The sequence below is a fragment of the Rhincodon typus genome, chromosome 10 (genome assembly GCF_021869965.1).
Source record: "Rhincodon typus isolate 14 chromosome 10, sRhiTyp1.1, whole genome shotgun sequence".
NCBI classification, from domain to species: domain Eukaryota; kingdom Metazoa; phylum Chordata; class Chondrichthyes; order Orectolobiformes; family Rhincodontidae; genus Rhincodon; species Rhincodon typus.
The window spans coordinates 70169358-70193695 of NC_063341.1; the positions used below are offsets into that span (position 1 = coordinate 70169358).

The 24338-nt window shown below is 41.2% G+C and overlaps 3 protein-coding genes across 3 annotated transcripts in view; 1 reads left to right on the forward strand and 2 right to left on the reverse strand.

Moving 5' to 3' along the window:
* Positions 1–12499, reverse strand: part of LOC109935476 (calcium-activated chloride channel regulator 1-like) — a 26203-nt gene extending 13704 nt beyond the window's left edge. The window contains exons 1-5 of the mRNA XM_048602227.1: positions 12338–12499; positions 9354–9494; positions 8782–8932; positions 7396–7501; positions 538–697 (exon numbers count right to left, since the gene is read on the reverse strand). Coding sequence (XP_048458184.1) covers positions 538–697; positions 7396–7501; positions 8782–8932; positions 9354–9494; positions 12338–12499 — 720 coding nt within the window. The remainder of the gene's footprint in view (positions 1–537; positions 698–7395; positions 7502–8781; positions 8933–9353; positions 9495–12337) is intronic.
* LOC109935475 (protein BCAP-like) overlaps positions 1–24338 on the forward strand; it is a 193305-nt gene that overhangs the window by 85398 nt on the left and 83569 nt on the right. The window lies entirely within an intron of this gene.
* The window catches only part of LOC109935474 (E3 ubiquitin-protein ligase Midline-1-like), a 16649-nt gene continuing 11702 nt past the window's right edge, over positions 19392–24338 (reverse strand). Inside the window, exons 5-6 of the mRNA XM_048602229.1 lie at positions 22334–22470; positions 19392–20977 (exon numbers count right to left, since the gene is read on the reverse strand). Coding sequence (XP_048458186.1) covers positions 20424–20977; positions 22334–22470 — 691 coding nt within the window. The 3' untranslated portion in view covers positions 19392–20423. The remainder of the gene's footprint in view (positions 20978–22333; positions 22471–24338) is intronic.

Consider the following 24338-nt stretch of genomic DNA (forward strand, 5'->3'; position numbering starts at 1 on the left):
TGGGTCAGGTTTCGCTTACCTGCAGTTTTCAGGTGCAAAAAATTGAAGAAATGTGAAGTAGATACATATAACAGAAGAAAACTCAAAACTTAAAATGGTCTGCAAACTGGTGTCGTGATGACAGAAAACAGTATTGCTAGGACTGTAAAGTTTGCACTACATGTATGTCAGCTCCCATGATGCAACTGGGCCCACAGCTTTATAACAATTTGCACTGCAGGAGGCCTTATAGCAAGGGTCCGAAGAGAAATTGGCTATGTTCCTCATTTTATTACACTATTTCTCATGTAGAACATCATTATATTTATTAAAAATTGTTTTTATTGCACTTTATGTTCCACTGGATACTGTACGTATCATTATTTTTGGATATTTGGAAACTATCCAATCGACTCCCATTACTCTTTGTGAAGTTACCATTTGCAATGTTTTCAAGGAATGTAAACCCCATGAACAGCAGGACTTTGTACGTTAAATATTTGTAGACGTAGCTGTCAATGGTTTGCGAGGGAAACGCCTCTTAATAATTCCACTTACCCCTGGCAATCCTGTTGTGTACATTATTGAAGCTGTTGCCACTTGGTTCTTGTCTAGAAAGAAGTTACAATCACTTCCTGGGAGCTCTTTGCCACGACCACAGTCTTGACAGGAACCCCCACGACAAGAGCCTGTCAATCCTTTAATTTTCTTTGAACACCTAGCAATGGAAACGAAACATGGCGCGTAGTTAATCATTCTGATTTCTGTAAATGTAAAGTTGCCATAGTCTAACTAGACCATAGGGCTGCCCTCTCAGTAGACAGACAGATGGGTCACCCCTGAGGGTCACCACACTTCAAGGTGAGGAGAAAGATTGGGAAGGAGAATCCTTCAGGGTAACTTTAGCCGGTGAGGGAATGGAACACAAACTGCTGGCATCCCTTTTCCATACTATTATTCACAAAGGTGGAGACAGGGTGGGGCTTGGTTCGCTCAGAGGGCTGGATTCAATTCCTATGGCAGATCTGATCACCATGAAAGGTCCTGCCTTCTGAATCTCATCACTGGCTTGGGCAGGGGTGACCTCCAGGTTAAACCTAGCCACAGTTGTGTCTCTCGGTCCAATGAGAGAGTGGGACTGTGATGAATTTACTCATGAACAAAAACAATTTAGGATCTCCATGTTCTTCTGATTTTTTTTTACTTTATTCATTCGTGGGATGTTGGCATCGCTGACTAGGCAGCATTTATTGCCTATTCCTAATTGCCCAGAGGGCAGTTAAGAGTCAACCACATTGCTATGGGTCTGGAGTCACATGTAGGGCAGACCAGGTAAGGATGGCAGTTTCCTTCCCTAAAGGACTTTAATGAAGCAGATGGGTTTTTCCCAAAATCGACAATGGGTTCATGGTCATCATTAGATTCTTAGTTCCAAATATTTTATTGAATTCAAATTCCACCATCAGTTGTGGCGGGATTCGAACCCCATACTCATATGTCAGCAGTGTCATGTGGTTTCTGAGATGACTGGCAACTTGAGTTTAAAACTTCCAGATGCCTGAACGAGTAATTGTTATCAGGGGCTCTCCAGTCAGGGGCACAGACAGGAGATTCTGCGGCCATGACCAAGAATTTATGTTGCCTCCCTGATGCCAGGGCCAAGGACGTCTCAAAGCAGTTGCAGCATATTGGAAGGAAAGGAAGAATGAGAGACTGGGGATTGTAGTACACATTGGTACGAACGACATTGTTGGAGAAAAGTTTGCAGGTTGAATTTAGGAAGCTACGTAAGACGTTAGAAAGAGCTTTAAAGGTAGTAATCTCTGGATTACTTCCAATGCTACATGCTAGTGAGAGTAGGAATAAGAACATAGGCAGATAAATCAGTCACTGAGGAGATGGTGCAGTGGGCAAAGATTCAGCATTTTGGATCATTGAGATCTCTTCTGGGGCAGAAAAGACCTGTTCAAAAGGGACGGGTTTCACCCGAACTGAAGGGGGACCAGTATCCTGGTGGGGAGATTTGCTGGTGCTATTCGAGAGAGTTTAAACCAGTAGGGAGGGAAGTTGGAGGATCCTAAGTAGCAATGAGAATACAGAGACAGATGAGGATGGTTCTGAAGTTAAAGAGAGCAAATTAATTAGACAAGGCAAGCAAGAACAAGTCAGACAACGAGGTAACTCTGAAGAATTAAACTGCATTTATTTCAATGCATGGGATCTGACAGCAAGGTGTGTGAACTCAGGGCATGTATGGAAACATGGAACTGGGGCATCATAGTTTTATAGAAACATGGCTGAGGAAGGGACAGGACTGGCAGTTCAATGTTCTGGGATTTAGAATCTGTAGAAAGGGAGGGAAGAGACAAGGAAATTTGTGTTTTTAATTAGGGAAAACATCACGGCAGTACTTAGAGAGGATGTTCCTCAGGGATCATCCAGTGAAGCTATATGGGTGGAACTCAAAAGTAAGAAGGGGGTGATCACCTTGATTAGGATTGTACAAGAGGTTCCCCAGTAGTCAGTAGGAAACTGAAGAGCAAATATGTAGAGAGATCTCAGATATATACAAGAATAATAGGGTTGTAATAGTAGGGGATTTTAACTTTTCAGACATAGAACATAGAACACTACAGCACAGGAACGGGCTCTTCGGCCTAACATGCCAAACATGACGCCAGATTAAACTAATCCCTTCTGCCTGGTCTTGGTCCATACACCTTGCATATTTATGTGCTTGTCTAAAAGTCCCTTAAATGCTCTTTTCGTATTGCCTCCACCATCACTCCTGGCAGCGCATTCCAGACTCCTACCCCTCTCTGTGTAAAAAACCTGCTCCTCACGTCTCCTTTGAACTTTTCTCCCTCTCACCTTAAATTCATGCTCTCTAGTATTAGACATTTCAACTCTGGAAAAGATTCTGACCGTCAACCCTATCTATGTGTCTCATAATTTTATAAACTTCGATCAAATCTCCCCTCAAACTCCACCACTCTAGAGAAAACAACCTGAGTTTTTCTAGCCTCTCCTTATGGCTTATACCCTCTAATCCAGGCAGCATCCTGGTAAACCTCTTCTGCACCCTTTCCAAAGCCTCCACATCCTCCCTGTGATGTGGTGACCAGAATTGAAAGCAATATTCTAAGTGTGTCCAAGCCAAAGTCTTATAAAGCTGCAACATGACATCCTGACTCTTGTACTTAATTCTCTGACCAATAAAGGCAAGCATGCCATATGCCTTCTTTACCACCCTATCTACCTGCATGGCTATTCTCGGGAAGCTATGGGCTTGAACCCCAAGATCCCTATGTACATCAATGCTGTCATTAACTGTATATTTTTCCTTAACATTTGATCTCCCAATGTGCAGCACCTCACACTTACCCAGATTAAACTCCATCTGCCATTTCTCCACTTATATCTGCAACTGATATATATCCAACTGTATCTTCTGACAACCTTCCACACTATCCACAACTCCATCGATCTTTGTATCGTCTGCAAATTTACTCGCCCACCCATCTACATTTTCAGCTAAGTCACTTATGTATATCACAAATAACACAGATCCCAGTACGGATCCCTGCAGAACACCACTAGTCACAGACTTCCAGCCTGAAAAGCACCCTTCCTCCATTAGCAGCTGTCATTTATGGGCAAGCTAATTCTGAATCTGAACAGACTGGGATTATACTCATTGGAATTCAGAAGAATGAGGGGAGATCTTATAGAGACATATAAGATTATGAAGGGAATAGATAAGGTGGAGGCAGGGAGGTTGTTTCCACTAGCAGGCGAAACTAGGACTAGAGGGCATTGCCTCAAAATAAAGGAAAGCAGATGTAGGACTGAGGTCAGGAGGAACTTCTTCACCCAAAGGGTTGTGAATCTGTGGAATTCCCTGCCCAGCGAAGCGGTTGAAACTACCTTGCTGAATGTTTTTAAGGCAAGGCTAGATGAATTTTTCAACAGTAAAGGAATTAAGGGTTATGATGATTGGGTTGTTAAGTGGAGCTGAGTCTCAAAAAGATCAGCCATGATCTTATTAAATGGCGGGGCAGGCTCGAGGGGCCGGATGGCCTACTCCTGTTCCTAGTTCTTATGTTCTTATGTTCTTATGTCCTCATGAAACCATGCGGCCAAGTAACCGTGGATCACATGTATATTAATCTTCTGGATGAGCCTACCATGAGGGACCTTGTCAAAAGCCTTACTAAAATCCATGTAAACAACATCCACTGCTCTACCCTCATCGATCACCTTCGCTACCTGCTCGAAAAATTCAATCAAGTTAGTAAGACCAGGACTGCTTTAGTGTTAAGGGCTTGGATGGGGAGTAATTTGTTAAATGTGATCAAGAGTATTTTCTTCATCAACATGTAGATGTGCCTATTGGAGCAAAACTTGATCTTGTCTTGGGAGATAATGCAAGGTGAGTTACTGAGGCATTGGTGGGGGAGAACTTTGAGACCAGTTATCATAATTCTATTAGTTTTAAAACAGTTATGGAAAAGGATAGAGATAGACCCTTTTCTGCCCCTCTGATGCTGCCTAGCCTGCTGTGTTCATCCAGCTCCACACTTTGTTATCTCGGACTCCAGCATCGGCAGTTCCTATTATCTCATGGAAAAGGATTAGCCTTGTATAATATTTAAAGCTCTTACTTGGAGCAAGACCAATTTTGACAGTATGAGACAGGAACTTTCAAAAGTTGAGTGGAGTAGACTGTTCACAGGTAAAGGGACGACTGGTAAGTGGGAGGCTTTCTGAAGTCAGACAATGAGAGTTCAGAGGTAGTATGTTCCTGTTAGAGTGAAGGGTAAGGTTGGTAGGAGTAAGGAACAATGGATGAATAAAGATATTGAAGCTCTAGTCAAGAATAATATGTCAGGTATAGGCAACAGGGATGAAGTGAATCTCTTGAGGAGTATAAGGGTGGTCGGGGCATTCTTCAGAGAGAAATCAGAAGGGCAAAAAGAAGATATGAGGTAGAATCTGAAAGAACTGTGGATGCTGTAAATCAGGAACAAAAACAGAAGTTGCTGGAAAAGCTCAGCAGGTCTGGCAGCATCTGTGAAAGAAAAAACAGAGTTAATGTTTCAGGTCCGGTGACCCTTCCTCAGAACTCAAGGTATGAAATAGCCTTGGCAGATAAGGTTAAAGGATATCCCAAAGAGATTCTACAAGTACAGGAAGAGCAAAACAGCAGCTGGACAGAAAGTAGGGCCCCTTAAAGATCAACAAGGTCATCCATGTGTGCAACCACAGGAGATAGGAGCAGTGCTTAAATGTATATTTCACATCAGTATTTATTGTGGAAAAAGACATGGAGGCGATGGAACCTAGGGAAATAAATGTCGATATCTTGAAAACAGCTCACATTACAGAGGAGGAGGTGCCGGAATTCTTAAAAAACGTACAGGTGGATATATCTCCGGGACTAGATCAAGTATATCCCAAGACATTGTGGGAAGCTCGGGAAGAAATTGCAGGGCCCTGAGCAGAGATATATGTATCATCTACAGCCACAGATGAGGTGCTGGAGAACTGGAGGGTGACCAATGTTGTGTCTTAATTTAAGAAAGTCTGTAAGGAGAAGCCTGGCCACTCTAGACTGGTGAGTCTAACATCGGTGGTGGGTAAGTTGTTGGAGGGGATTCTCAGAGATACCACTTACATGCATTTGGAGAGCGAAGGACTGATCAGAGATAGCATGACCTTGTGCATGGGAAATCGTGTCTCACAAACTTGATTGAGTTTTTTGAGGATGCGACCAAAAAGATAGATGAGGGCAGAGTGGTAGATGTTGTCTACATGGACTTCAGTAAAGCCTTTGAAAAGATTCCGCATGATAACTGGTCAGTAAAGTTTGATCACGTGGGATTGAGGGAGAGCCTACCAATTGGATACAAAATTGGCTTGATGATAGGAGACAGAGGGTGGTGGTGGAGGATTATTTTTCAGACTGGAGGCCTTTGACCAGCAGTGTTCCACAGGGATTGGTGTTGGGTCCACTGTTGCTTGTCATTTTTATGATCGATTTGGAAGAGAATTTAGGAGGCATGGTCAATAAGTTTGTGGATGACATCAAAATTGGTAGGGGACAGTGAAGAAGGTTATCTAAGATTACAAAGGAATCTTCATCATTTGGGCTAGTGGGCTGAGGAGCGGCAGATGGAGTTGAATTTGGATAAATGTGAAGTATTGTATTTTGGTAAGATGAACAAGGGCCAGACTAATGCAGCTAATGGTGGGGTTTGTGGTAGCGCTGAGAAGAGAGACCTGGGAGTTCAGATACACAGTTCTTTGACAGTGGCATCACAGTGGACAGAGTGGTTAAGAAAATATTGAATTGAATTAGCTTTCTTGTCATGTACCCAAATGAGTTCAGTGAAAAGTTTACAGTGGTCATTTAAAATGCCATCTTAGGTACAAAGATACCGAAGTACAGATATTTAAGATCAAATATATAGGAAACAAAAAGAAGTGTAGAAACAAGCAGCATTATTGGTCAACGGAATAAATTAGAAATATAAAGAAGTAAAAGGTTCAGAAGATCAGTCTGAATTTTGTTGTGAGGCTGGTGATTTGGTAAAGTCGGCTTGTGAGGATGAAGAGTGGAAGGGGACAGTGTCCACGCAGCATTCAGGGAAATGATGGTGAAGATGGAGTCTGCTAAAGGCCCAGCGAAGCAAGCAGTGAGCTGTTACTGGGGAACTGTTCTGGATTTCATGTCAGGAATTGGTGTTGTCTAGATTCTTGGAGAAGGAGAGGAGAATAGGGAGTTCTGTAGAAATGTGGTCAGTTTGGCTAACACTGAGAGGCAAAAACATGGAAATAAGCTAGTTGAACATCATTAGTGGGGTTCAGAACTCACCACGTAAACCCTAAAGAGAAAATGCAAAATGTATTTCCCCCCGCTTTATCACCGTTGCCCACATGACTCAAAGGAGCAGAAGATTTGTAGATGGCTCAGTGATTAGCATTGTTGCCTCAAAGTGCCAGGGACCTGGGTTCAATTCCAGCCTTAGGTGACTGTGTGGAGTTTGAATGTTCTCCCTGTATCTGCATGTGTTTCCTCTGGGCGCTCTGGTTTCCTCCCACAGTCCAAAGATGTGCAGGTTAGGTGAATTGACCATGCTAAATTGCCCCGTAGTGTCCAGGGATGTGTAGGCTAGGTGGATTAGCCAGGGTAAATGCAAGGGCTCCGGGGATAAGGTGAGATGTTCTTCAGAGGGTTGGTACAGAGTTGATGGGCCAAATAGCAATCTATGTGCACTGTCGGAGTTTGAAAATTTTGCCCACTAACGTATTAATGTTATCCTTTGCAACAATTTTCTCTACAATAGGCAGGAAACACAAATGGATTTTTCTACTGCAAAACAGTTCTGCCATCAGAATTGAAGAATAGCCTACCTGGTTGCTTCAATGTTAACATCATCCACATAAAAGGGTGTCAGATCATTGTATTCATCAAACACTCCCCACTGAAGGTGGGCCCATTCATGGACTAATACTCTACCTGTAAAAATAGAAACATTCATTAAAACACCTATCTCACTCAAACCTAAATAGTGCATTTGGCCAATATTGGTGCTGCAAAGTGAAAATCAAAGCTAAGTACAGTCTTTAATGTGAAGCAGGTCAGGGGCAAATATTTTGCTAAAAATAGAGGAAATGGAAGTGGAGTGAGTAGCAGAAGACGTGAAGGGAAGAAGGAAAGAAAGGAAGGAAAGAATGGATTAATACAAAATGTTAGCCCTTGTTTCTATCTTTACATTTACTGCAGACATTGTGGTTGTTAATACTCCTGTACTTCTATCTATTTTGGTGTCCATCAAATAGTTTACAAATAAAAATGAAGGATTGAGTTGAGTTTAATACCACCACATTGCAACAAAACCAATCAGCATTTGACTTATTCCTTGGTGCACTTTGTAAGAGAGGTTTAGACATTGGTTTGTTATAGTAGGCTCTGGGCTTTCACAGAACATCATCATCATAGTTCCTTCAAAGTGGAGTCACAGGTATACAGGGTTGTGTTGAAGGCATTTGGTGTACTTGCCTTTATTAGTCAGTTCTTTGAGTATAGGAGTTGGGAGGTCACGTTGAGGCTTTTCAGGACATTGGTTAGGCCACTTTTGGAATACCGTGTTCAATTATGATCTCCCTGCTATAGGAAAGGTCTTGCGAAGCCTGAAAGGGTTCAGAAACGATTTACAACACTGTTGCCAGGATTGGAGGGTTTGAGCTATAGGGAGAGGCTGAATAGGCTGGGGCTGTTTTCCCTGGAGCATTGGATGCTGAGGGGTGACGTTATAAAGGTTTATAAAACCGTGAAGGGCATTGATAGGGTGAATAGCCAAGGTCTTTTCCCCAGGGTAGAGGAGTCCAAAACTCGAGGAGACAGATTTAAGGTGAGAGTGGAAAGATTTAAAAGGGACCTAGGGGGCAACTTTTTCACACAGAGGGTGGTGCGTGTACGGAATGAGCCAGAGGAAGTGGTGGAGGCTGGTACAATTACAACATTTAAAAGGCGTCTGGATGGGTACATGAATAGGAGGGGCAAAATGCTGGCAAATGGGACTAAATTGATTTAGAATATCTGGTTAGCATGGATGAATTGGACCTAAGGCTCTGTTTCCATGCTGTACCTCTCTATGACTCTATGAGTATGTCTCTGTAAAGCAAGGCTTTGCTCAATTTCACTGATATAAAAACAAATGCGAGTGTATTTCCTGTGAAAGGGGAATGGATTATAGCCAGCTGCACAGCTGGAAGAAATATCCTGTAAGTTGTTACCTCTTTCACCATAAACTTTGATCAGGATGTCATTTAGCATGAATTTTTCAGTAAAGTGAATATATCGGCCCTTTTCACCACATTGGCCATACTGCAGAGTGTATGGATCATCTCCATATTTAGTATGTGGGTTTGCAATGATCACATCAGCCTAGGAAAAGACAAATGGAGGAAATAACATCAGGAAATACGATCACTCCCAAACTACTGTTAAATATAAATTGCAAAAACATGGATATAAACACAGCAAAGCAAAAAAAAACTTACATAAATAAGAGAAAGCTGGAAAGAGTATGTTTCTTTTGAAAGAAACAAAATATGTTTTTATTAAATTGCCCTGCTAATCCAGTGTGCATTTGTGCAGGTCAGCAACATCCAAGGTAGAGCAGAAAGTGTTTTCTAAACACTGTCTTGGATTATTTGGTTAAATGAGGTAAAGGATAGATTATTAGTGATGCAAAGAGCAGGCATGGAAGTGTTACAGTATATTTAAAAGTAGGTTAGTGTGGATGATCGAATACCCATGAGATGGGAGAAGAGTAATTTAGCAATACCATCATTTCAGCTTTTACCTTTTCATAGGACTGGGTTTTTGGTCTCTGATAATGGGGCTGTGGACTCCAAGTGATGGGCAATAGGATTTTCACATCTCGAAAATATGCTCGTTGTTTGGTGGCGTTGTACAAGAAGATTGAAGCTGACTTCACCATTTCCTAAAAGAAACACAGTGTTGCGAAACTTTTTAATCACTGTACTCTCATGCAAAACTGGCAACAATTTCTTCAACATGTAGAATATTATCAGTTTATTTCATGGACTTTAAAATTGGACTTTGGGTAGGGGAAGACTGGTAGACATTTATAATCTTATATTACAACATTTCTGTACAATCAACAAGAATTTGCATTCATATCTATCTCTAACATGGCAAAATGCCACTAGGCACTCATCAAGGGATTGAAACAAAATTTGACCACGCAATCGATGTTAACAGATAATTATAGGTTAGAAAGGTGGCTTTTAACATATGTCTTGAAGGAGGACACAAAGCTGGAAAGGCTTAGAGAGGGAATTCCAGAATTAAGACCCAGTCAGCTGAAAGGAATGATGAAATTCAGATTATGTTTGATTATTGTTCTTGAACTTAGGTCATCTAAGGTGGCTATATAAATGAAGTCAGAAGTTGCATGACACCAGGTTATATTTAAAATCACAATCTTTTGGAGCGCTGCTCTGTTGTCAAGTGAAATCACTCCACCTGATGAAGCAGCAATGCTCTGAAAGCCTGTGGTTTTAAATAAACCTGTTGGAGTATAACCCGGTGTAGTGTGACTTCTGACTTTGTCCACCCCAGTCCAACACCGGCACCTCCACATCATCTATAAATGAAAGTTGCTTTTCTTCTGCCTCATACTCACAATTCAAGCTTGCTATGTAAGCCCTGAGTGAAATTGGACGGGGAACAAAATGGTCTCCTTTCCCCATTTTAAAGGGTGACCAGCACAGTAGCATCGATTGACCCTTATTCCCAGTGTGGAAATTGTGGTGGATCATAATGGTGAGATTAATACAAGTGAAGAACATTAAGCTGATTTTGATCATTCCAGTGAGAAAAAAAAATCATTCCTCCTCTCTCTATCACACTACCTTCCACCATAATCTGATTGATGACTCTTTGATAAAGACTTCCATTATAAACTAACACTTCCTCATAAGGTAGAGCAGTCCTCAAACCTGATTTACCAATGTTTTCATTTTGCACCTTATTGATCTGAATGTTTCTGAGCTGTTTCCTTTAATGATTGAAGATCCCTTGTTTATTAATGCATTATCGTCTTTGCTAAAAGCAAATTGCTCAACAAGAACAGTGAAGAAGGTGGTTGGTATGTTTGCCTTTGTTGGTCAGTGCACTGAAAAAAGGAGTTGGGAGGTCATGTTGCAGCTATATAGGACATTGGTTAGGTCACTTTTGGAATACTGCATGCAATTCTGGTCTCCCTGCTATAGGAAGGATGTTGTGAAACTTGAAAGGGTTCAGAAAAGATTTACAAGGATGTTGCCACAGTTGGAGGGTTTGAGCTAGGCTGAATAGGCTGGGGTTATTTTCCCTGGAACTTTGGAGACTGAGGGGTGACCTTATAGAAGTTTATAAAATCATGAGGGGCGTGGATAGGGTAAATAGACAAGATCTAGTCCCCAGGGTGGAGGAATCGAAAATTAGATAGCATAGATTTAAGGTGAGAGGGAAAAGATTTAAAAAGGACCTAAGGGGCAATGTTTTTGTGCAGAGGATTGTGCGCGTACAGAATGAGCTGCCAGAGGAAGTCATGGATGCTGGTACAATTACAACATTTAAAAGGCATCTGGATAGGTATATGAATAGGAAGAGTTTAGAAGGATATGGGCCAAATGCTAGCAAATGGGACTAAGTTTATTTTGGTTATCTGGTCGGCATGGACAAGTTGTACTAAAGTGTCTGTTTCCATGCTGTACATCTCTGTGACTCAACGATTCTAAGACAGCCTGTCCAATTGTGGCTAGTTAAAGGGACACAGCTGTCACTGGGAAATGAGAGATTCTTTCTACTTGGCTCATGATAAGCTGCTTTCACAATCAATGTTATGGTCGTGGCTGACCAAGCAATGGCAACACAGCAGTGCTCTTCTGAATGATTTGGGCTTTTAGATTATTACATTCCAGGAGTAAAAGTAAAAAGCAAAGTTGCCTTAGCCCCAGAGGACCATAGGACTACTCTCTCATGAGAGAGAGACGACTCATGGTGAGTTTAACCTGAGGGTCGCCATGCCACAGGTGAGGGGAGAGATTGAGAAGGTTGGACCTTCATGGTAATCTCAGCCAATATAGGATTTGAACTCAAGGTGCTGTCCTTGAAACAATCATGTTCACATTTAAGGCAAGTTTTGCCAAAGTGTGACTAAACTGTGTGAGTTTAAAAGCTATCTCTCCCTAGGGGAAGAGTGTGTAATCCAAATGGGCTACACTGAAGGTCCACCCTGTACTACTTGGAAAACCATCAAGAAACTATGGTCTTCCCATGTCACACACAATTAAAGGTTTTGATAGGGCAAATTCAAAGAAATCACTTTCTCTGGTGGAATAATCTAGAACGAGAGGGCAGAAACTCCCAGAAAATTGGAAGTAAGGTGCTCATGCGTTGATGGCACAAAGCACCCCTTTGCAAAGAGGAACTCTCCCTCTCTTCAAAAAGCTATTGACGGTGAGGGTCAATTCAAACTGTTAAAGCAGAGTCTGATAGATTTTTGTTTAACAAAGGTATTAATGGTTACAGGGTGGGTAAACTACGAAACCCAGCCATAGAGTAACTGGGTTTTATGACAGCATTGAGAAAGCTGAATGTTGGGCATCTTTCTAACACACAAGCCCATTGTTAGCCACAAAATAATGCTTAGCAAATGCGAGATTGTTAAAGAATTCCTTTTCAATAGCTTTATCTACAGGATCAATGCTTTAAAACAAAATCCAAGAAAAACAATGAACTGCAATACTGCAATAAGGATTCAGTTAATGTACCAACCTTAATTTTTGTAATAAGCTTTGGATCCTCTGGTATTTCAGGGTTAATAGCAATGACGACATTATCATAACCATTATTCACCAGTTTCATTTTAGAACATCTTACAACATCGACACCGAGCAAGCATACAAAGGACAGGAGAAATAACTTGACAGATTTCATGTTTGAAATCCAACCAGAGCCCTTTCTAGTCCCAAATGATCACGCTTATGAAGTTACTGCAATTTATATTGATCTGCACCAAGGTAGTTTAGGTCAGCTGTGCATTAATTACTGATATCTGATCCTGTATAATAAGGAAGTTATCTTCAGCTGTTCTGTAACTGGTTAATATATTACATATTTGTAGATGAGTGATGTCAGAGATGTGGTCGAGATCTCTTATCTTCTGGAGTTTGGGATACAGGCACAGATGACCATATACGTGTATGATGTTGTGGCTATAATGGAGGTTTGGTTAAAAACAGGACAGGTCTAATTGCTAAATATTTCTAGGTATATGTTTCTTAGGAAAGATCGGGAAAGAACAATAAAAAATACCGATTAAAGATAATATTACAGTGTGGAGAAGGATATGGTCCCAGAGGGTTCATGTACATGGGCCTGGATCTTCATCCTCAAGGTGGGTAGTGGGATTTTGCAGTGTTCTCGGATTTCTATGCCTGACTTGGGAGAAAGTGGCTGTGAAAGTGTTATCTCTGAAGCCAGCCAGGAATGAGGCAGCGATAGGTGCTTTCAGGTTTGGAGGCAACTATTCCAAGGCAGACCTAACCACCAACTCTTCCTACTTGCATCATATCAGACCATGGCGTTTCATGAACTTCATGTCAAGATACGGCACATCAAGCTCATTCAACTACAATTCACTCTGTAGAAGCAATTAACCCTTTTGTGACAAAAGGATGTGTAAGAAAAGTAAACTTCCATCATTGCTTTCCATGTATCAAACTGTCAATCATCCAGCTGTGTTGAAATATCAATAGCAAAAACTGCAAGCACTCGAAACATCTTAAACTTTTATAAAGAAACATTGTGCAATTGACAGAAAAGATCAGTGAGCTAGTGCTATCAATTAAAAAATGTTTTCCCTGGGAATCAGTTGTATCGGCACCCTAATGAATGTATGGGTTCTCAAGTGGGTGTACATGTATAGTGAGACTTCTGAGCTCATCAGCTTTGCAGCATGCCCACTCCAGCAAAGGGAAAGGTTTGTCACAGTCTATAAAATCATTAATATCCCCAAAGTGGTGCATGTTGTCAATATAGCCAATATCCCACTGAAAGCAACAAATGATGCGGCTTTTACGTATATAAACAAGAAATGGTTCAGCTCATTAAATGAGTCAACTGGGGATCCTGAATGTCAGTGCAGGTCATTGAGGATGTACTCATGGACCCTTCATCCTTGGGCACTCAGATTTACATGACGCCATCAGGAGATCGCAGATAAATGGCAACAAGACTCACTGTTGAATCTCTGCTGATGCACCTTATCCTGGTTCATCAACACCACATTCTCAAAGGCAACTTGGGATGGGCAATAAATGCTGGCCAGCCAGCAACATCCCCATCACACGGGTAAATGAAAAAGAGGGTCCCAATAGGTTTGTCTATTCAGCCATGATCCTATGAAATGGCAGAGCAGGTTCAAGGTGTTGAAAATGGCCTGCCCCTGTTCCTACTTCATGTGGTTTTACATTTTATCAGAATAAAGGAAGCCACAGCTGTAGGAGGAAGAGCAAAGAGCCAGAGAGGAATCTGGGGCTCAGGAATGTTGACAGTGCTGAAGGTGACAAACTGCCTCCTCCCTCCCCCTTCCAAAGAAGTGACACAAAAGTGTTGGCAAGAATGAATGGGAATCAGTGAACTATTAGTGAAGAAGAAAATATTCATTGTAAAACGTTTAAGCAAAACTTTACCTAAACCTTGAGGTGAAACACTCAAAATACAAATTGAGTTAACTAGCTACTCACTCATTTGGAAACAACCGTAACATTAAATGGTTGATATTAAGAGAGAAAAAAACAAGTTTAAAATGACTCCAGATGAAGGCTAAGTATTAACAGCAACAAAGTCAACTATAATACATTACAAGGAGGAGGAAGAAGTAGGTTGTGTGCAGGGAGTGTGAATGAAGGAAAGCAATATGCTGACTGTTGCATTCTTGGCTGCTCATGTAGCACAGAGTCTTTAATTTCCTTTGTAACAATGATGTAAAATATGGACTAATGCCCTACAATTTTAACTGATTTTACCATATAATTTCATCTGACTTAATACCTGTAAATCTCATGGACTGAAATGGATTTCAAAAAGGAGTCAAAAACATTGAATTAGGCCACTGAGCCCTCTGGTTGGTCAGGTTTTATGAACTAAACAGTTAGTATTTTAAGTTCTAATAACTATGTTGAATACCTGAAGTTAATATTTCCCCAAGCGCAATGAAATTAGCCAGAAGGCCCAACTTGGGAAGCTTAAAATCTCCTAACTGTTTGCACCATCATGAGAATCTTCATATGTTAGAGATGAAACACTATCTTTGGACAGAATAAGAAAAACGCTGCTACATTAAGAGGCTCTGCCTATGGTATAATCAGAGGAGATGGATTTTTGACAGCAGAGCTGAGACAGGCTAGCAAAGGCATTCCTTTTCTCTTAAGAAGAAATGCCAGTGACAACATGATTGAAAAGAAACAATAAGAAAGCAAGAACTTGAAAATAGACTGAAATAATTTTACTGCTGATGGTCCCACAAATGAAATAACCAAACATGGTGTCAGGTTAAACCCTTATGCTGGAAGTTCTGTAAACCGTGCATTCTTTTATCTTCCTTTCCTATCCCCTTTTAACTTTGTACCTGTGCAAGTGTGTGTGAGGCCCCAAGGGGCTCATGAAAAACCACATGCTCAATGTCTTTTTATTCCCCTCAGATGGTGCGGGTAATAAAATTTGTTCTTTCTTTAACACAAGAAAACCTTGCAATTAGCTGCTTACTACTCCAATAAAAATTTGTTAACTATATTTCAATTGGAGGAAGATATGGCTGCACGTTAAGAAAGAACGTAAACCTTTGCCATCAACCAGGGAAGTTAAAAAGCAGGGAACCAATTCATGTTTCCTCACCTGGTCCAACATCTTTAGTGTTCAATAGTAGTCTGATTTCTAATAAATCTATGTTACCTTCAAGGAGCCCTTTAAAACCAAAAATTAGGACTCAAAAACATATGGTTTTGAGCCTTGACTCCCAGATGTTGATGATGGCAGGGACTGAGCAATGGCAATGTTGTTGAATATCAATGGGAAGTAGTCATGGCCTGGAACTTTAATGGTATGTAACATTTGTGCTACATTTTAAGCCAAGCCTTCATGTATTCAGGTCCTGTTTGATCCGGATACAGACTGCAGCTGTTGTAAATAGTACTGATCACGGTGCAATCATTGGCGATTATTCTATTTTCAACATGGTGAGAGAAGGTAGAACGCTGATGAAGTAGCTGAAGAAGGTAAGGTTTATCACACTTGATGAAAGCAATGATGTTGAATGGGATCACTGTGTTTGTATCGTTTAGATGGTAGCCCATCTGCCACATGGAAATGGGATTTTAAACAGATGGCCATTTGAGTTTACGTACATTCACAGAAAAGTACAATAACACCTACACTACCTGGGCTTGTACCTTGGGTCAAATGCAGTCGGCAAATCAAATGTTAACCCACTGCAGTTTGTGGCAATCATGGGAACCAAACATAAACATCCTTTGATGCATGCTATAACTCTCAGAGGCTTGGAGTCTCTCCAACTTTGACACTTTTTCACTGTAAATACAGAGGGAATAATTCTTCAACATCCGTTTGTGGAATATTCTGGTTAGTGGAGGGTGAGATAATGTGAATATTACTTGAAAAGACGCTCCTGAAGCCCAGACTAAATTGCAAAGTACACTACTGTTTGAACATACAGGCAGCTAATCACCTTTGAACCTTCCCCTTTACAACACGAGGCTCAAAGTACCTCTATGTGCTGCAGTTAAGTTCTGTACGTTTTCCTCCACTCCTTTTCCAATTATTGATTAGGAAATACAAAATCTTATGAGTAATCATTTGTAAGGAACAATTTTTTTAAAAAGTGACTTATAGAACAAGCTTGGAAAATACAATCATACCTACAAATTGCAATGAAAATCAACTGGTTTCTACAGAAAGCAACTCAACAATTTAGATTACTGGAATAAGTTTAAGAAACATCTTCTTCAGGGTTGAGTTCAGGGGCGGGCAACAAATTAAAACACATTGTGAGGGAGCACATTTTTTTTTATTGAACAGTAAACTGGGAAATGGAAGTTGCACGCAGCTGTACTGCTAAAATACCAAGAGAGATTTTACAACCCGAAGGTTAAGTGGAATTTTGTGGTGCACAACTTAGGTACACAGGATTTAGTTACTTTTGCAAACAGTAAGGTGGATATTTTACGAGACAGAGTGGCACCAAGAGTCTTTGAATATAACATAGCCAGGGCATAGAATAATTAGGCCACAGATAGAATACTGCATGCAGTTCTTGTTGCCACACTATTGGAAGGATGTGATTGTACTGGAGAGGGTGCAGAGGAGATTCATCAGGATGCCAAGGAAGGGTTCTGAGGAGGGGTCACCAGACCTGAAACGTTAACTCTGATTTTTTTTCTCCACAGACGCTGCCCGACCTGCTGAGCTTTTCCAGCAACTTCTGTTCTTGTTCACCAGGATGCTGCCTAGGATGAAACTTCTCAGTTATGATGAGAGGCTGGGTTTGTTTTCCTTGGACAGAGGAGGCCTGGTTGGATGGGGAGGTCGAGGGTGTCTGAATGATGTATGCTAAATAATGAAAGGCATAGACAGAATCTTTTTCCCCGTGGCAGACATGTCTAAGACCAGAGGGCATAAGTTTAAGGTAAGGAGAAAGTGGTTTAGAGAGGATCAAAGGAAAAATATTTTCACCCAGATGGTGGTCGAAATATAGAATGCTCTGCTTGAGGGATTTGTGCACGAAGATACTCTCACAATATTTAAGAAGCCAGGGCAGAGTAGGCTACAGACCAAATGCAGAAAAATGGGATTAATGTAGTTTAGTTTGAATCAGAGATAGTAGGAACTGCAGATGCTGGAGAATCCGAGACAACAAGGTGCAGGGCTGGATGAACACAGCAGGCCAAGCAGCATCATAGGAGCAGAACAGCTTGTTTCTGCGCTGTATGACAAACAATGACAATAGCCTTTTGGATCAGCTTAAGATAAAGGATCCTGCAAGGAAGTGCACTTAGAGACAACCAGAAGCCTGCAAATAACTAATGTCTCTCCCCCTTCTTTCTGGAACCAGAGTAAAAGAAATCCCATGGACTCTAGAGAAGGAATTTAAATACAAAAAAGACCCAGGTCCACCCGATCAGCTACCAATCAAAGATCGACCATTGCCCGGCAACAATATCATGTCATCATTGCTAAGAATCAAAAGAACTGAGAGAAACAACATATCCTACCTTTTTGATCTGGGACTCTTGTGATGCAGTATCCTTGCCTCTGAGCCAGGAGGCCTATGTTCAAGTCCCACCTGCTCCAAAGGATATGTAATAATATCTCTGTACAGGTTGATTACAAAATATCTACCCTTGCAGTTTAGGGATTGATCTACAGAATTAATATTTCTGTCAAGCTGTTTGTCTTATTGATGAACGAGTGTATGGGGTTTACGATTTAAAGGGATATTAGTTTAAGCTGCAAACTAGGTTTTTTGTAGTCATTTGTTAAAGAATAAGTTTGTTTGCAATAAACAGTGATCTCCTTGTTAATGATAAAACCCTCCGTGACTTACACTTATAGAGTTATGCAGTCATAGAGATGTATAGCATGGAAACAGACCCTTCGGGCCAACCCGTCCATGCCGACCAGACATCCTAAATTAATCTAGTCCCGTTTGCGAGCATTTGACCCATATCCCACTAAATCCTTCCTATTCATATACCCTTCCAGATGCCGTTTAAATGTTGTAATTGTACCAGCTTCCACCACTTCCTCTGGCAGCTCATTCCATACACACACCACCCTCTGCATGACATCCCTTTTAAACCTTTCCCCTCTCGCCGTTTGCCTGTGCCCTCTAGTTTTGGATCATCTTACCCTGTGAAAAAGACCTTAGCTATTCACTCTATCTATGCACTTCATGATTTTATAAACTCCTATAAGGCCAACCCTCAGCCTCCGATGCTCCAGGGAAAATAGCCCCAGCCTATTCAGCCTCTCTCTATAGCTCAAACCCCCTAAACCTGGCAACAGCCTTGTAAATCTTTCCTGAACCCTCTCAAATTTCACAACATCCTTGCTATAGCAGGGAGACCAGAACTGTGCATAGTATTCCAAAAGTGGCCTAACCAATGTCCTGTACAGTCACAACATGACCTCCCAACTCCTATGCTCAATGCACTGACCAATAAAGGCAAGCGTACCAACGCCTTCTTCGCTATCCTGTCTACCTGCAACTCTACTTTCAAGGAACTATGAATTTGCATTTTAGCAGCTTTTGAGGCAAATTGATAATCTTGATAAATTGATTTGGTAGTTACATATTTATGACAGTTTGTGTAATAGTGGGGCTTCATTAGCAGTGCATTTTGTGCAACTGAGTCATGGCAATATCTCAAAAAGCACTAAAGTCATCCAACAACACCATGAACACAAAAATAAATATTCACCCAGGCTTGCCAGTGGCTCTGCGACAGACAGACCTGGTAGAATTCTCAGTACTGTGCCCTGCTTTGCTTGTCAGATTATCCTGCATCCACTCACAGTTACATCTGGATGTGCGTGCAAAGAAAAATCAAAACATGCATTATAAAGCAGAATTAATATGTGGGAAAGTAGGCCTGTCACAGAAAGGCTCCTGTTTACTGCAACACTCTGCCAGGAACTGGAGGGCCCGTGCTGCTGAAAGTTGTAGAGTTTAAGAGTCGCTTGTGAAGTTTCACTTAGATTCAGAGCTGGACTCTGGACAAAACAGGAAGAAATTACTCAACAGTCAATGTAGTGTGCAATCAACAATTTTATTAACAAATTAGTAACATTAAAAAGATAAACTCATTTTAAAGAATGAACACTCTTTCTGTACATATTGTATATACGGGCATATAAACATACCCACAAAGGAAGAAAGGCAACTTAATGATAGCACAAATGGTAACCCCAAATTGATCTGTTCAACACAGCTCCCAGATAATGTTGCCCTAGACACGCACATTACCAAATCTGTGAATATCCATGCACAGGGTGGACCCTCTGGTTCATCACTCCATTGATGTCCATTCCTCCACAGTCTTCAGTGGCTGACTATCCCACTCCAGTTACTGCACCGAATGGTGGATGCGGTGTCCCTTTAAGTCCAATTTCAGGCCCCAGGGTTCAGCCTTCTTCCAGACTTCCTCAAAGCTAAGAGGGAGTGACAATCATGAGTCCCCTGTCAAACCCCTCTCACAGGTACTGCAATGTTTGCAGACTCCACAGAACTCAGGCTTTTTACACATCCCTTTGATGACATCTCCCACCCACCAATCAATTAAACTGTGGGTAAATCAAACTCCACTTCCTGATTCTACACTGTAGTTGACCACCCTGTATGCATTCACGGCCCTGACTTGTATTTCCAGGATCATTAAATCAAAAACAGCTTTATTTTAGGAAATCTAGCAAGACGAGCTGAAAACAAAACAATTTCAGACAAAACAACAGCCACATAATAGCCCTTGGAGGAATAAACAAGTTTGTAGTTATTAAGATTACTATTAATTACATCATGGAATAATAGTTCAACTTTGATGAAGTAAAGTTAAAAAAATGAATACAAGTTGGTTTAAAATCAAGAAGAAAGTAAATGAAATGCAAAGTGTAACACTGGAAATCAGTGACTGCAGGTTTCAGCCCTACAAAGCGAATATGGGGACAGAGATAGCGTCAGAAGCAGGAAGTAAGTCTGAGAACTCCCATGATGCTGGAGATGTCACCACCAATCAGCAAGTCTCTATGTTTGTACTCTAACAGGCACCACATATGATCATCTATTTCAGTCAATAATACCACTGTGGACTACCAGGGGAACCACTGAAAATTCTTCACTGTCATCAAATTTTGGACAAAAGGCAGGAAACACTGGTTCCTTTAGTGTACAATAAAACGTGTACAAACACCGCACTGATTCTGCATCACAAAACGCAAGAATGCCACTGTCACAGTCCAGATAGACTCCAACGTTTTCCAGTTGGTTTTCATAGTGGAAGTACATCACCTCCGTGTCATGTTGGGCACAATAAAGGCCTCTTTCTGAGCAAGAAAATGCCCATGAGTTTTCCTCAGTTCCCAGTTTGCTTCCTGGAAGCATGCGTGGAATACTCTGGTAGGCTATCCCCACAGCCCAGGAAGGAATGTCTTTCACGTTAACTTCCCAGTAGTGGAGTCCAGTGATGTATCCTGTGGTGGCAAGTACATTGAGAGAAGTGCTGAAACGTTCTGCATTACACCAGTTACTTTGCTTTGCTTCAACAGCTTCAACTGCTGTGCCCTTCCTGCTTATTTTCAGCTGAAGATGAGCACTGTTCGCATCCAATTGAATAGCCTGACCTAGAAGGTGGCAGAAATGCAAACACAGATCTGTTAAAATCACACTGAAACGAGAAGTGACTCTACCTTGACCAGAACCCTCAAAATTTTCAATACCTGTATGAGATCCTCTCTCAGTTCTATTTTCCAAGGAAAACAGCTCCAGCAGAAGGATGGCATGGGCTGTTTTATTAACAAAGGACTGGGAATAGAGTTGAGTTGAACTCTGGAATCAACAGCGGACCACCCTAAATTTGAGGTCCTAACAGAAGGACAATTATTAAAATTAAGTAGCTGAATGTGTTTGGCCCAATGCCACAGCACAAGGAACTCCTCCGTTGACAACTGGCCTGTAATAACCACAAGCATCTTTCTTTCTGCCTAACCCGATGATTCTGGTTGTTGGCAGGTTTTCACTTTGACACATAGTAACCAGTTTTTCTACGATTCCACAGTGTTGTACTCAGCTGATGTCAAAGTTGGTTTCTCTATATTTGCCCTGCACACAGCTCTGATGCCAACGTTTGGATCAAATTCTGCAGCCAGGATAAGCTTGCAAAACCTGAATTAAGCATCTGAATTATGAATGAGTAGGTGTCATTTGACTACTGGAAAATCCCTTCTTCATCTTCCTAACATTGAAACAACTGCTTGAATAATATTAATGCAATGATTAAGCAAGTCGAGTTTGACAAACTGGATATTATGGAGGCCAGGAAGGTGACAATTGTAAAGTACAGGTTAACACATGCATGTATATTTTTCTTTATATAACACATATATAAATGACTGAAAATAAGATTAACTCATGTATGCAGGAGCCAAGGGACCTAAGATGAAACTTTTTTCGCGCACGTATGGTATGAGCTGCCAGAAAGTGGTGGAGGCTGGTAAAATTAAAACATTTAAAAGGCATCTGCATGGGTAAATGAACAGGAAAGGGTTTAGAGGGATATGGGCCAAATGCTGGCAAATGGGATTAGATTAATTCAGAATATCTGATCGGTATGAATGAGTTGGACCAAAGTGTCTGTTTCCGTGCTGTACAACTCTATGACTCCATGAGTCAAATGCAGTATTCAAAGTTCTAATATAGTACAAGCTGATTTGTTTTAATTACATTAAAGTGACTTTATCCATGCTACAAATTGTTCTTACAACAGTCAGACTGAAATGGAACATGACTCATGTAGGTCGTTGGCAGAGACTTGGCAATTTTATCTGCTCTGTTCTCTTAGAGATGGTAGTTTTCTAGGTCTGGGGTGAATGGTGAAGTAAAAATCTGTCAATTATACTGGGCACAATTAGCATACACTAGCATGTTCACTTCTACTGACACCATTGCATTTTGCACTAATGCACATGACACTGACTTACTTGAAAACAATTCACCCAAAGATGTTAAAATTCTCCGACTATTTATGCTCTTTGTAAAACACGCCTCTATATTTTGTAAGTTGTTTGTCACATCCCGGAGATCTTTTAAACCAAGGTCCTGTTCCTGAATCTCAGTGCTGTGGAAGCATAAATGTACTTCTTTTTAGAAAATGCACCGTGCTTTCTTTTAAATCAGCTTTAAAAGATTATGAATTGAAGAGACAGGTTTTCAAGTTTTGAAAGGTGTTCTTCAATGTTTGTTTAAACACAATCACCAAAGGCCAGTCCCTTCCAACGAATCTTAGGCAAACATGGTCTAGACAGAAACAAAATGCTACTTTGCCAGCATGCAACAAATATTTCCATATATCAGAAACAGTACAGGCTACATGCTTACTTATAAGTTAATTCCTATTGGAGTTATATAGAACCATAGATTTTATACCACCATTATATTACTGTGTAACCTACTATTTTTAACAACAAATCTCTGGTGCAAAGAGTTAGTTAAATTGACTTTTACTTGTTTCTACAGTTCCAACAGTAACAAGGGATCAAATACACTTCATTAGTTATAAAGTGCTTTGGGATGTCCTGAAGTCTTGGAAAATGCTACACATAAAATAAATCTTCCTTTGAAATAGGATAGAAATTGTATTTTACTTCTTCGTTAGATAGCTCTGAAAGAGCATGCCAATAGTGCAACTTAGTAAGTGCAAGTTTGCAATTTCATCAGGCATCAAAGCCAAGGGGTATGCCAGTAAAGACATCTGATCTGAGGAACAATAATCAGTGAATGCTTAAAAGGTCATTACATGTGACAACTCTAAAAATCACAACATGTGTCTGCTGATGGCATGCTCTGCATTTGTTGCCATCCCATCCCTAACTGCTCACCATTTCAGAGGATGGTGAGCGTGTGGGGCTGGTGTCACATGTAGGTCAAACTGGGTATGAATGGCTGATATCCTTCCTTAAAGGACATCTGTGAACCAGATGGATTTAACAATGATCAGTGGTAGTTGACATGGCGACTATTACTGAGACTAGCTTTATTTCCAGATTTATTAACAGAATTTAAATTCCATCAGTTGTCATAACTAAGAACATTAGCTGGGCTTCTGGATTACTCATCATATAAAATCAGAGACAATGGCCTAGTGGTAATATCACTGGACTGTTAACGCAGATACAAAGGTAACATTCTGGGGTTTGAACCTGGGTTCGAATCCTGCCACGGCAGATGGTGGAATTTGAATTCAATGGAAATCTGAACCCTGGAAGAGTCAAATGATGACTGTGCATCCATTGTTGATTGTCAGGAAAACCCATCTAGTTCACTAACGTCCTTTAGGGAAGAAAACTGCCATCCTTACCTGATTGGGCCTACATATGAGCCAGATGGCAATCACAGAACCCTGACAGGGTGGAAGCAGGCCATTCAGCCAATCTAGTCCACACTGACAACCCCCTATCCTATCCTATCCCTGTCACCCTGCATTTCCCATGGCCAATCCACCTAACCTGCACATCTTTGGATTGTGGGAAGAAACCAGTCAATAAATGCTTGCCTAACTAACAACGCCCACACACAATGACTGGATATTAAAAAACTCTATCCTGCCCTGTCCCCAGAATAAGAGGTTGTAAGCATAGAGTGGTGTATAATCTGCTCTAATTTTAAATCATTTATCTGTAAGATGAAAACAGGAAATGCACTCAACCATTTAGCTGTCTGGCTGCCTTGCCTACTCCCTTTAGTGCAGGGCTGCTCAAAATGCAGTCGGGTCCCAAGTAGGGCAACGCAAGCTCTGAAGCAGTCATGGAGCTCTGCCCGGTCCCCACTCCTCAGCCTGTTCTCACAGGTCTCCACTCTCCCATTGGCAGGGGCTCTCACAGGTCTCCCCTCTCCCTTCCCCAGGGGCTCTCACAGGTCTTCCTTCTCCATTCCCCAGGAGCTCCCCTCTCCCTTCGCCAGGGGCACTCACAGGTCTCCCCTCTCCCT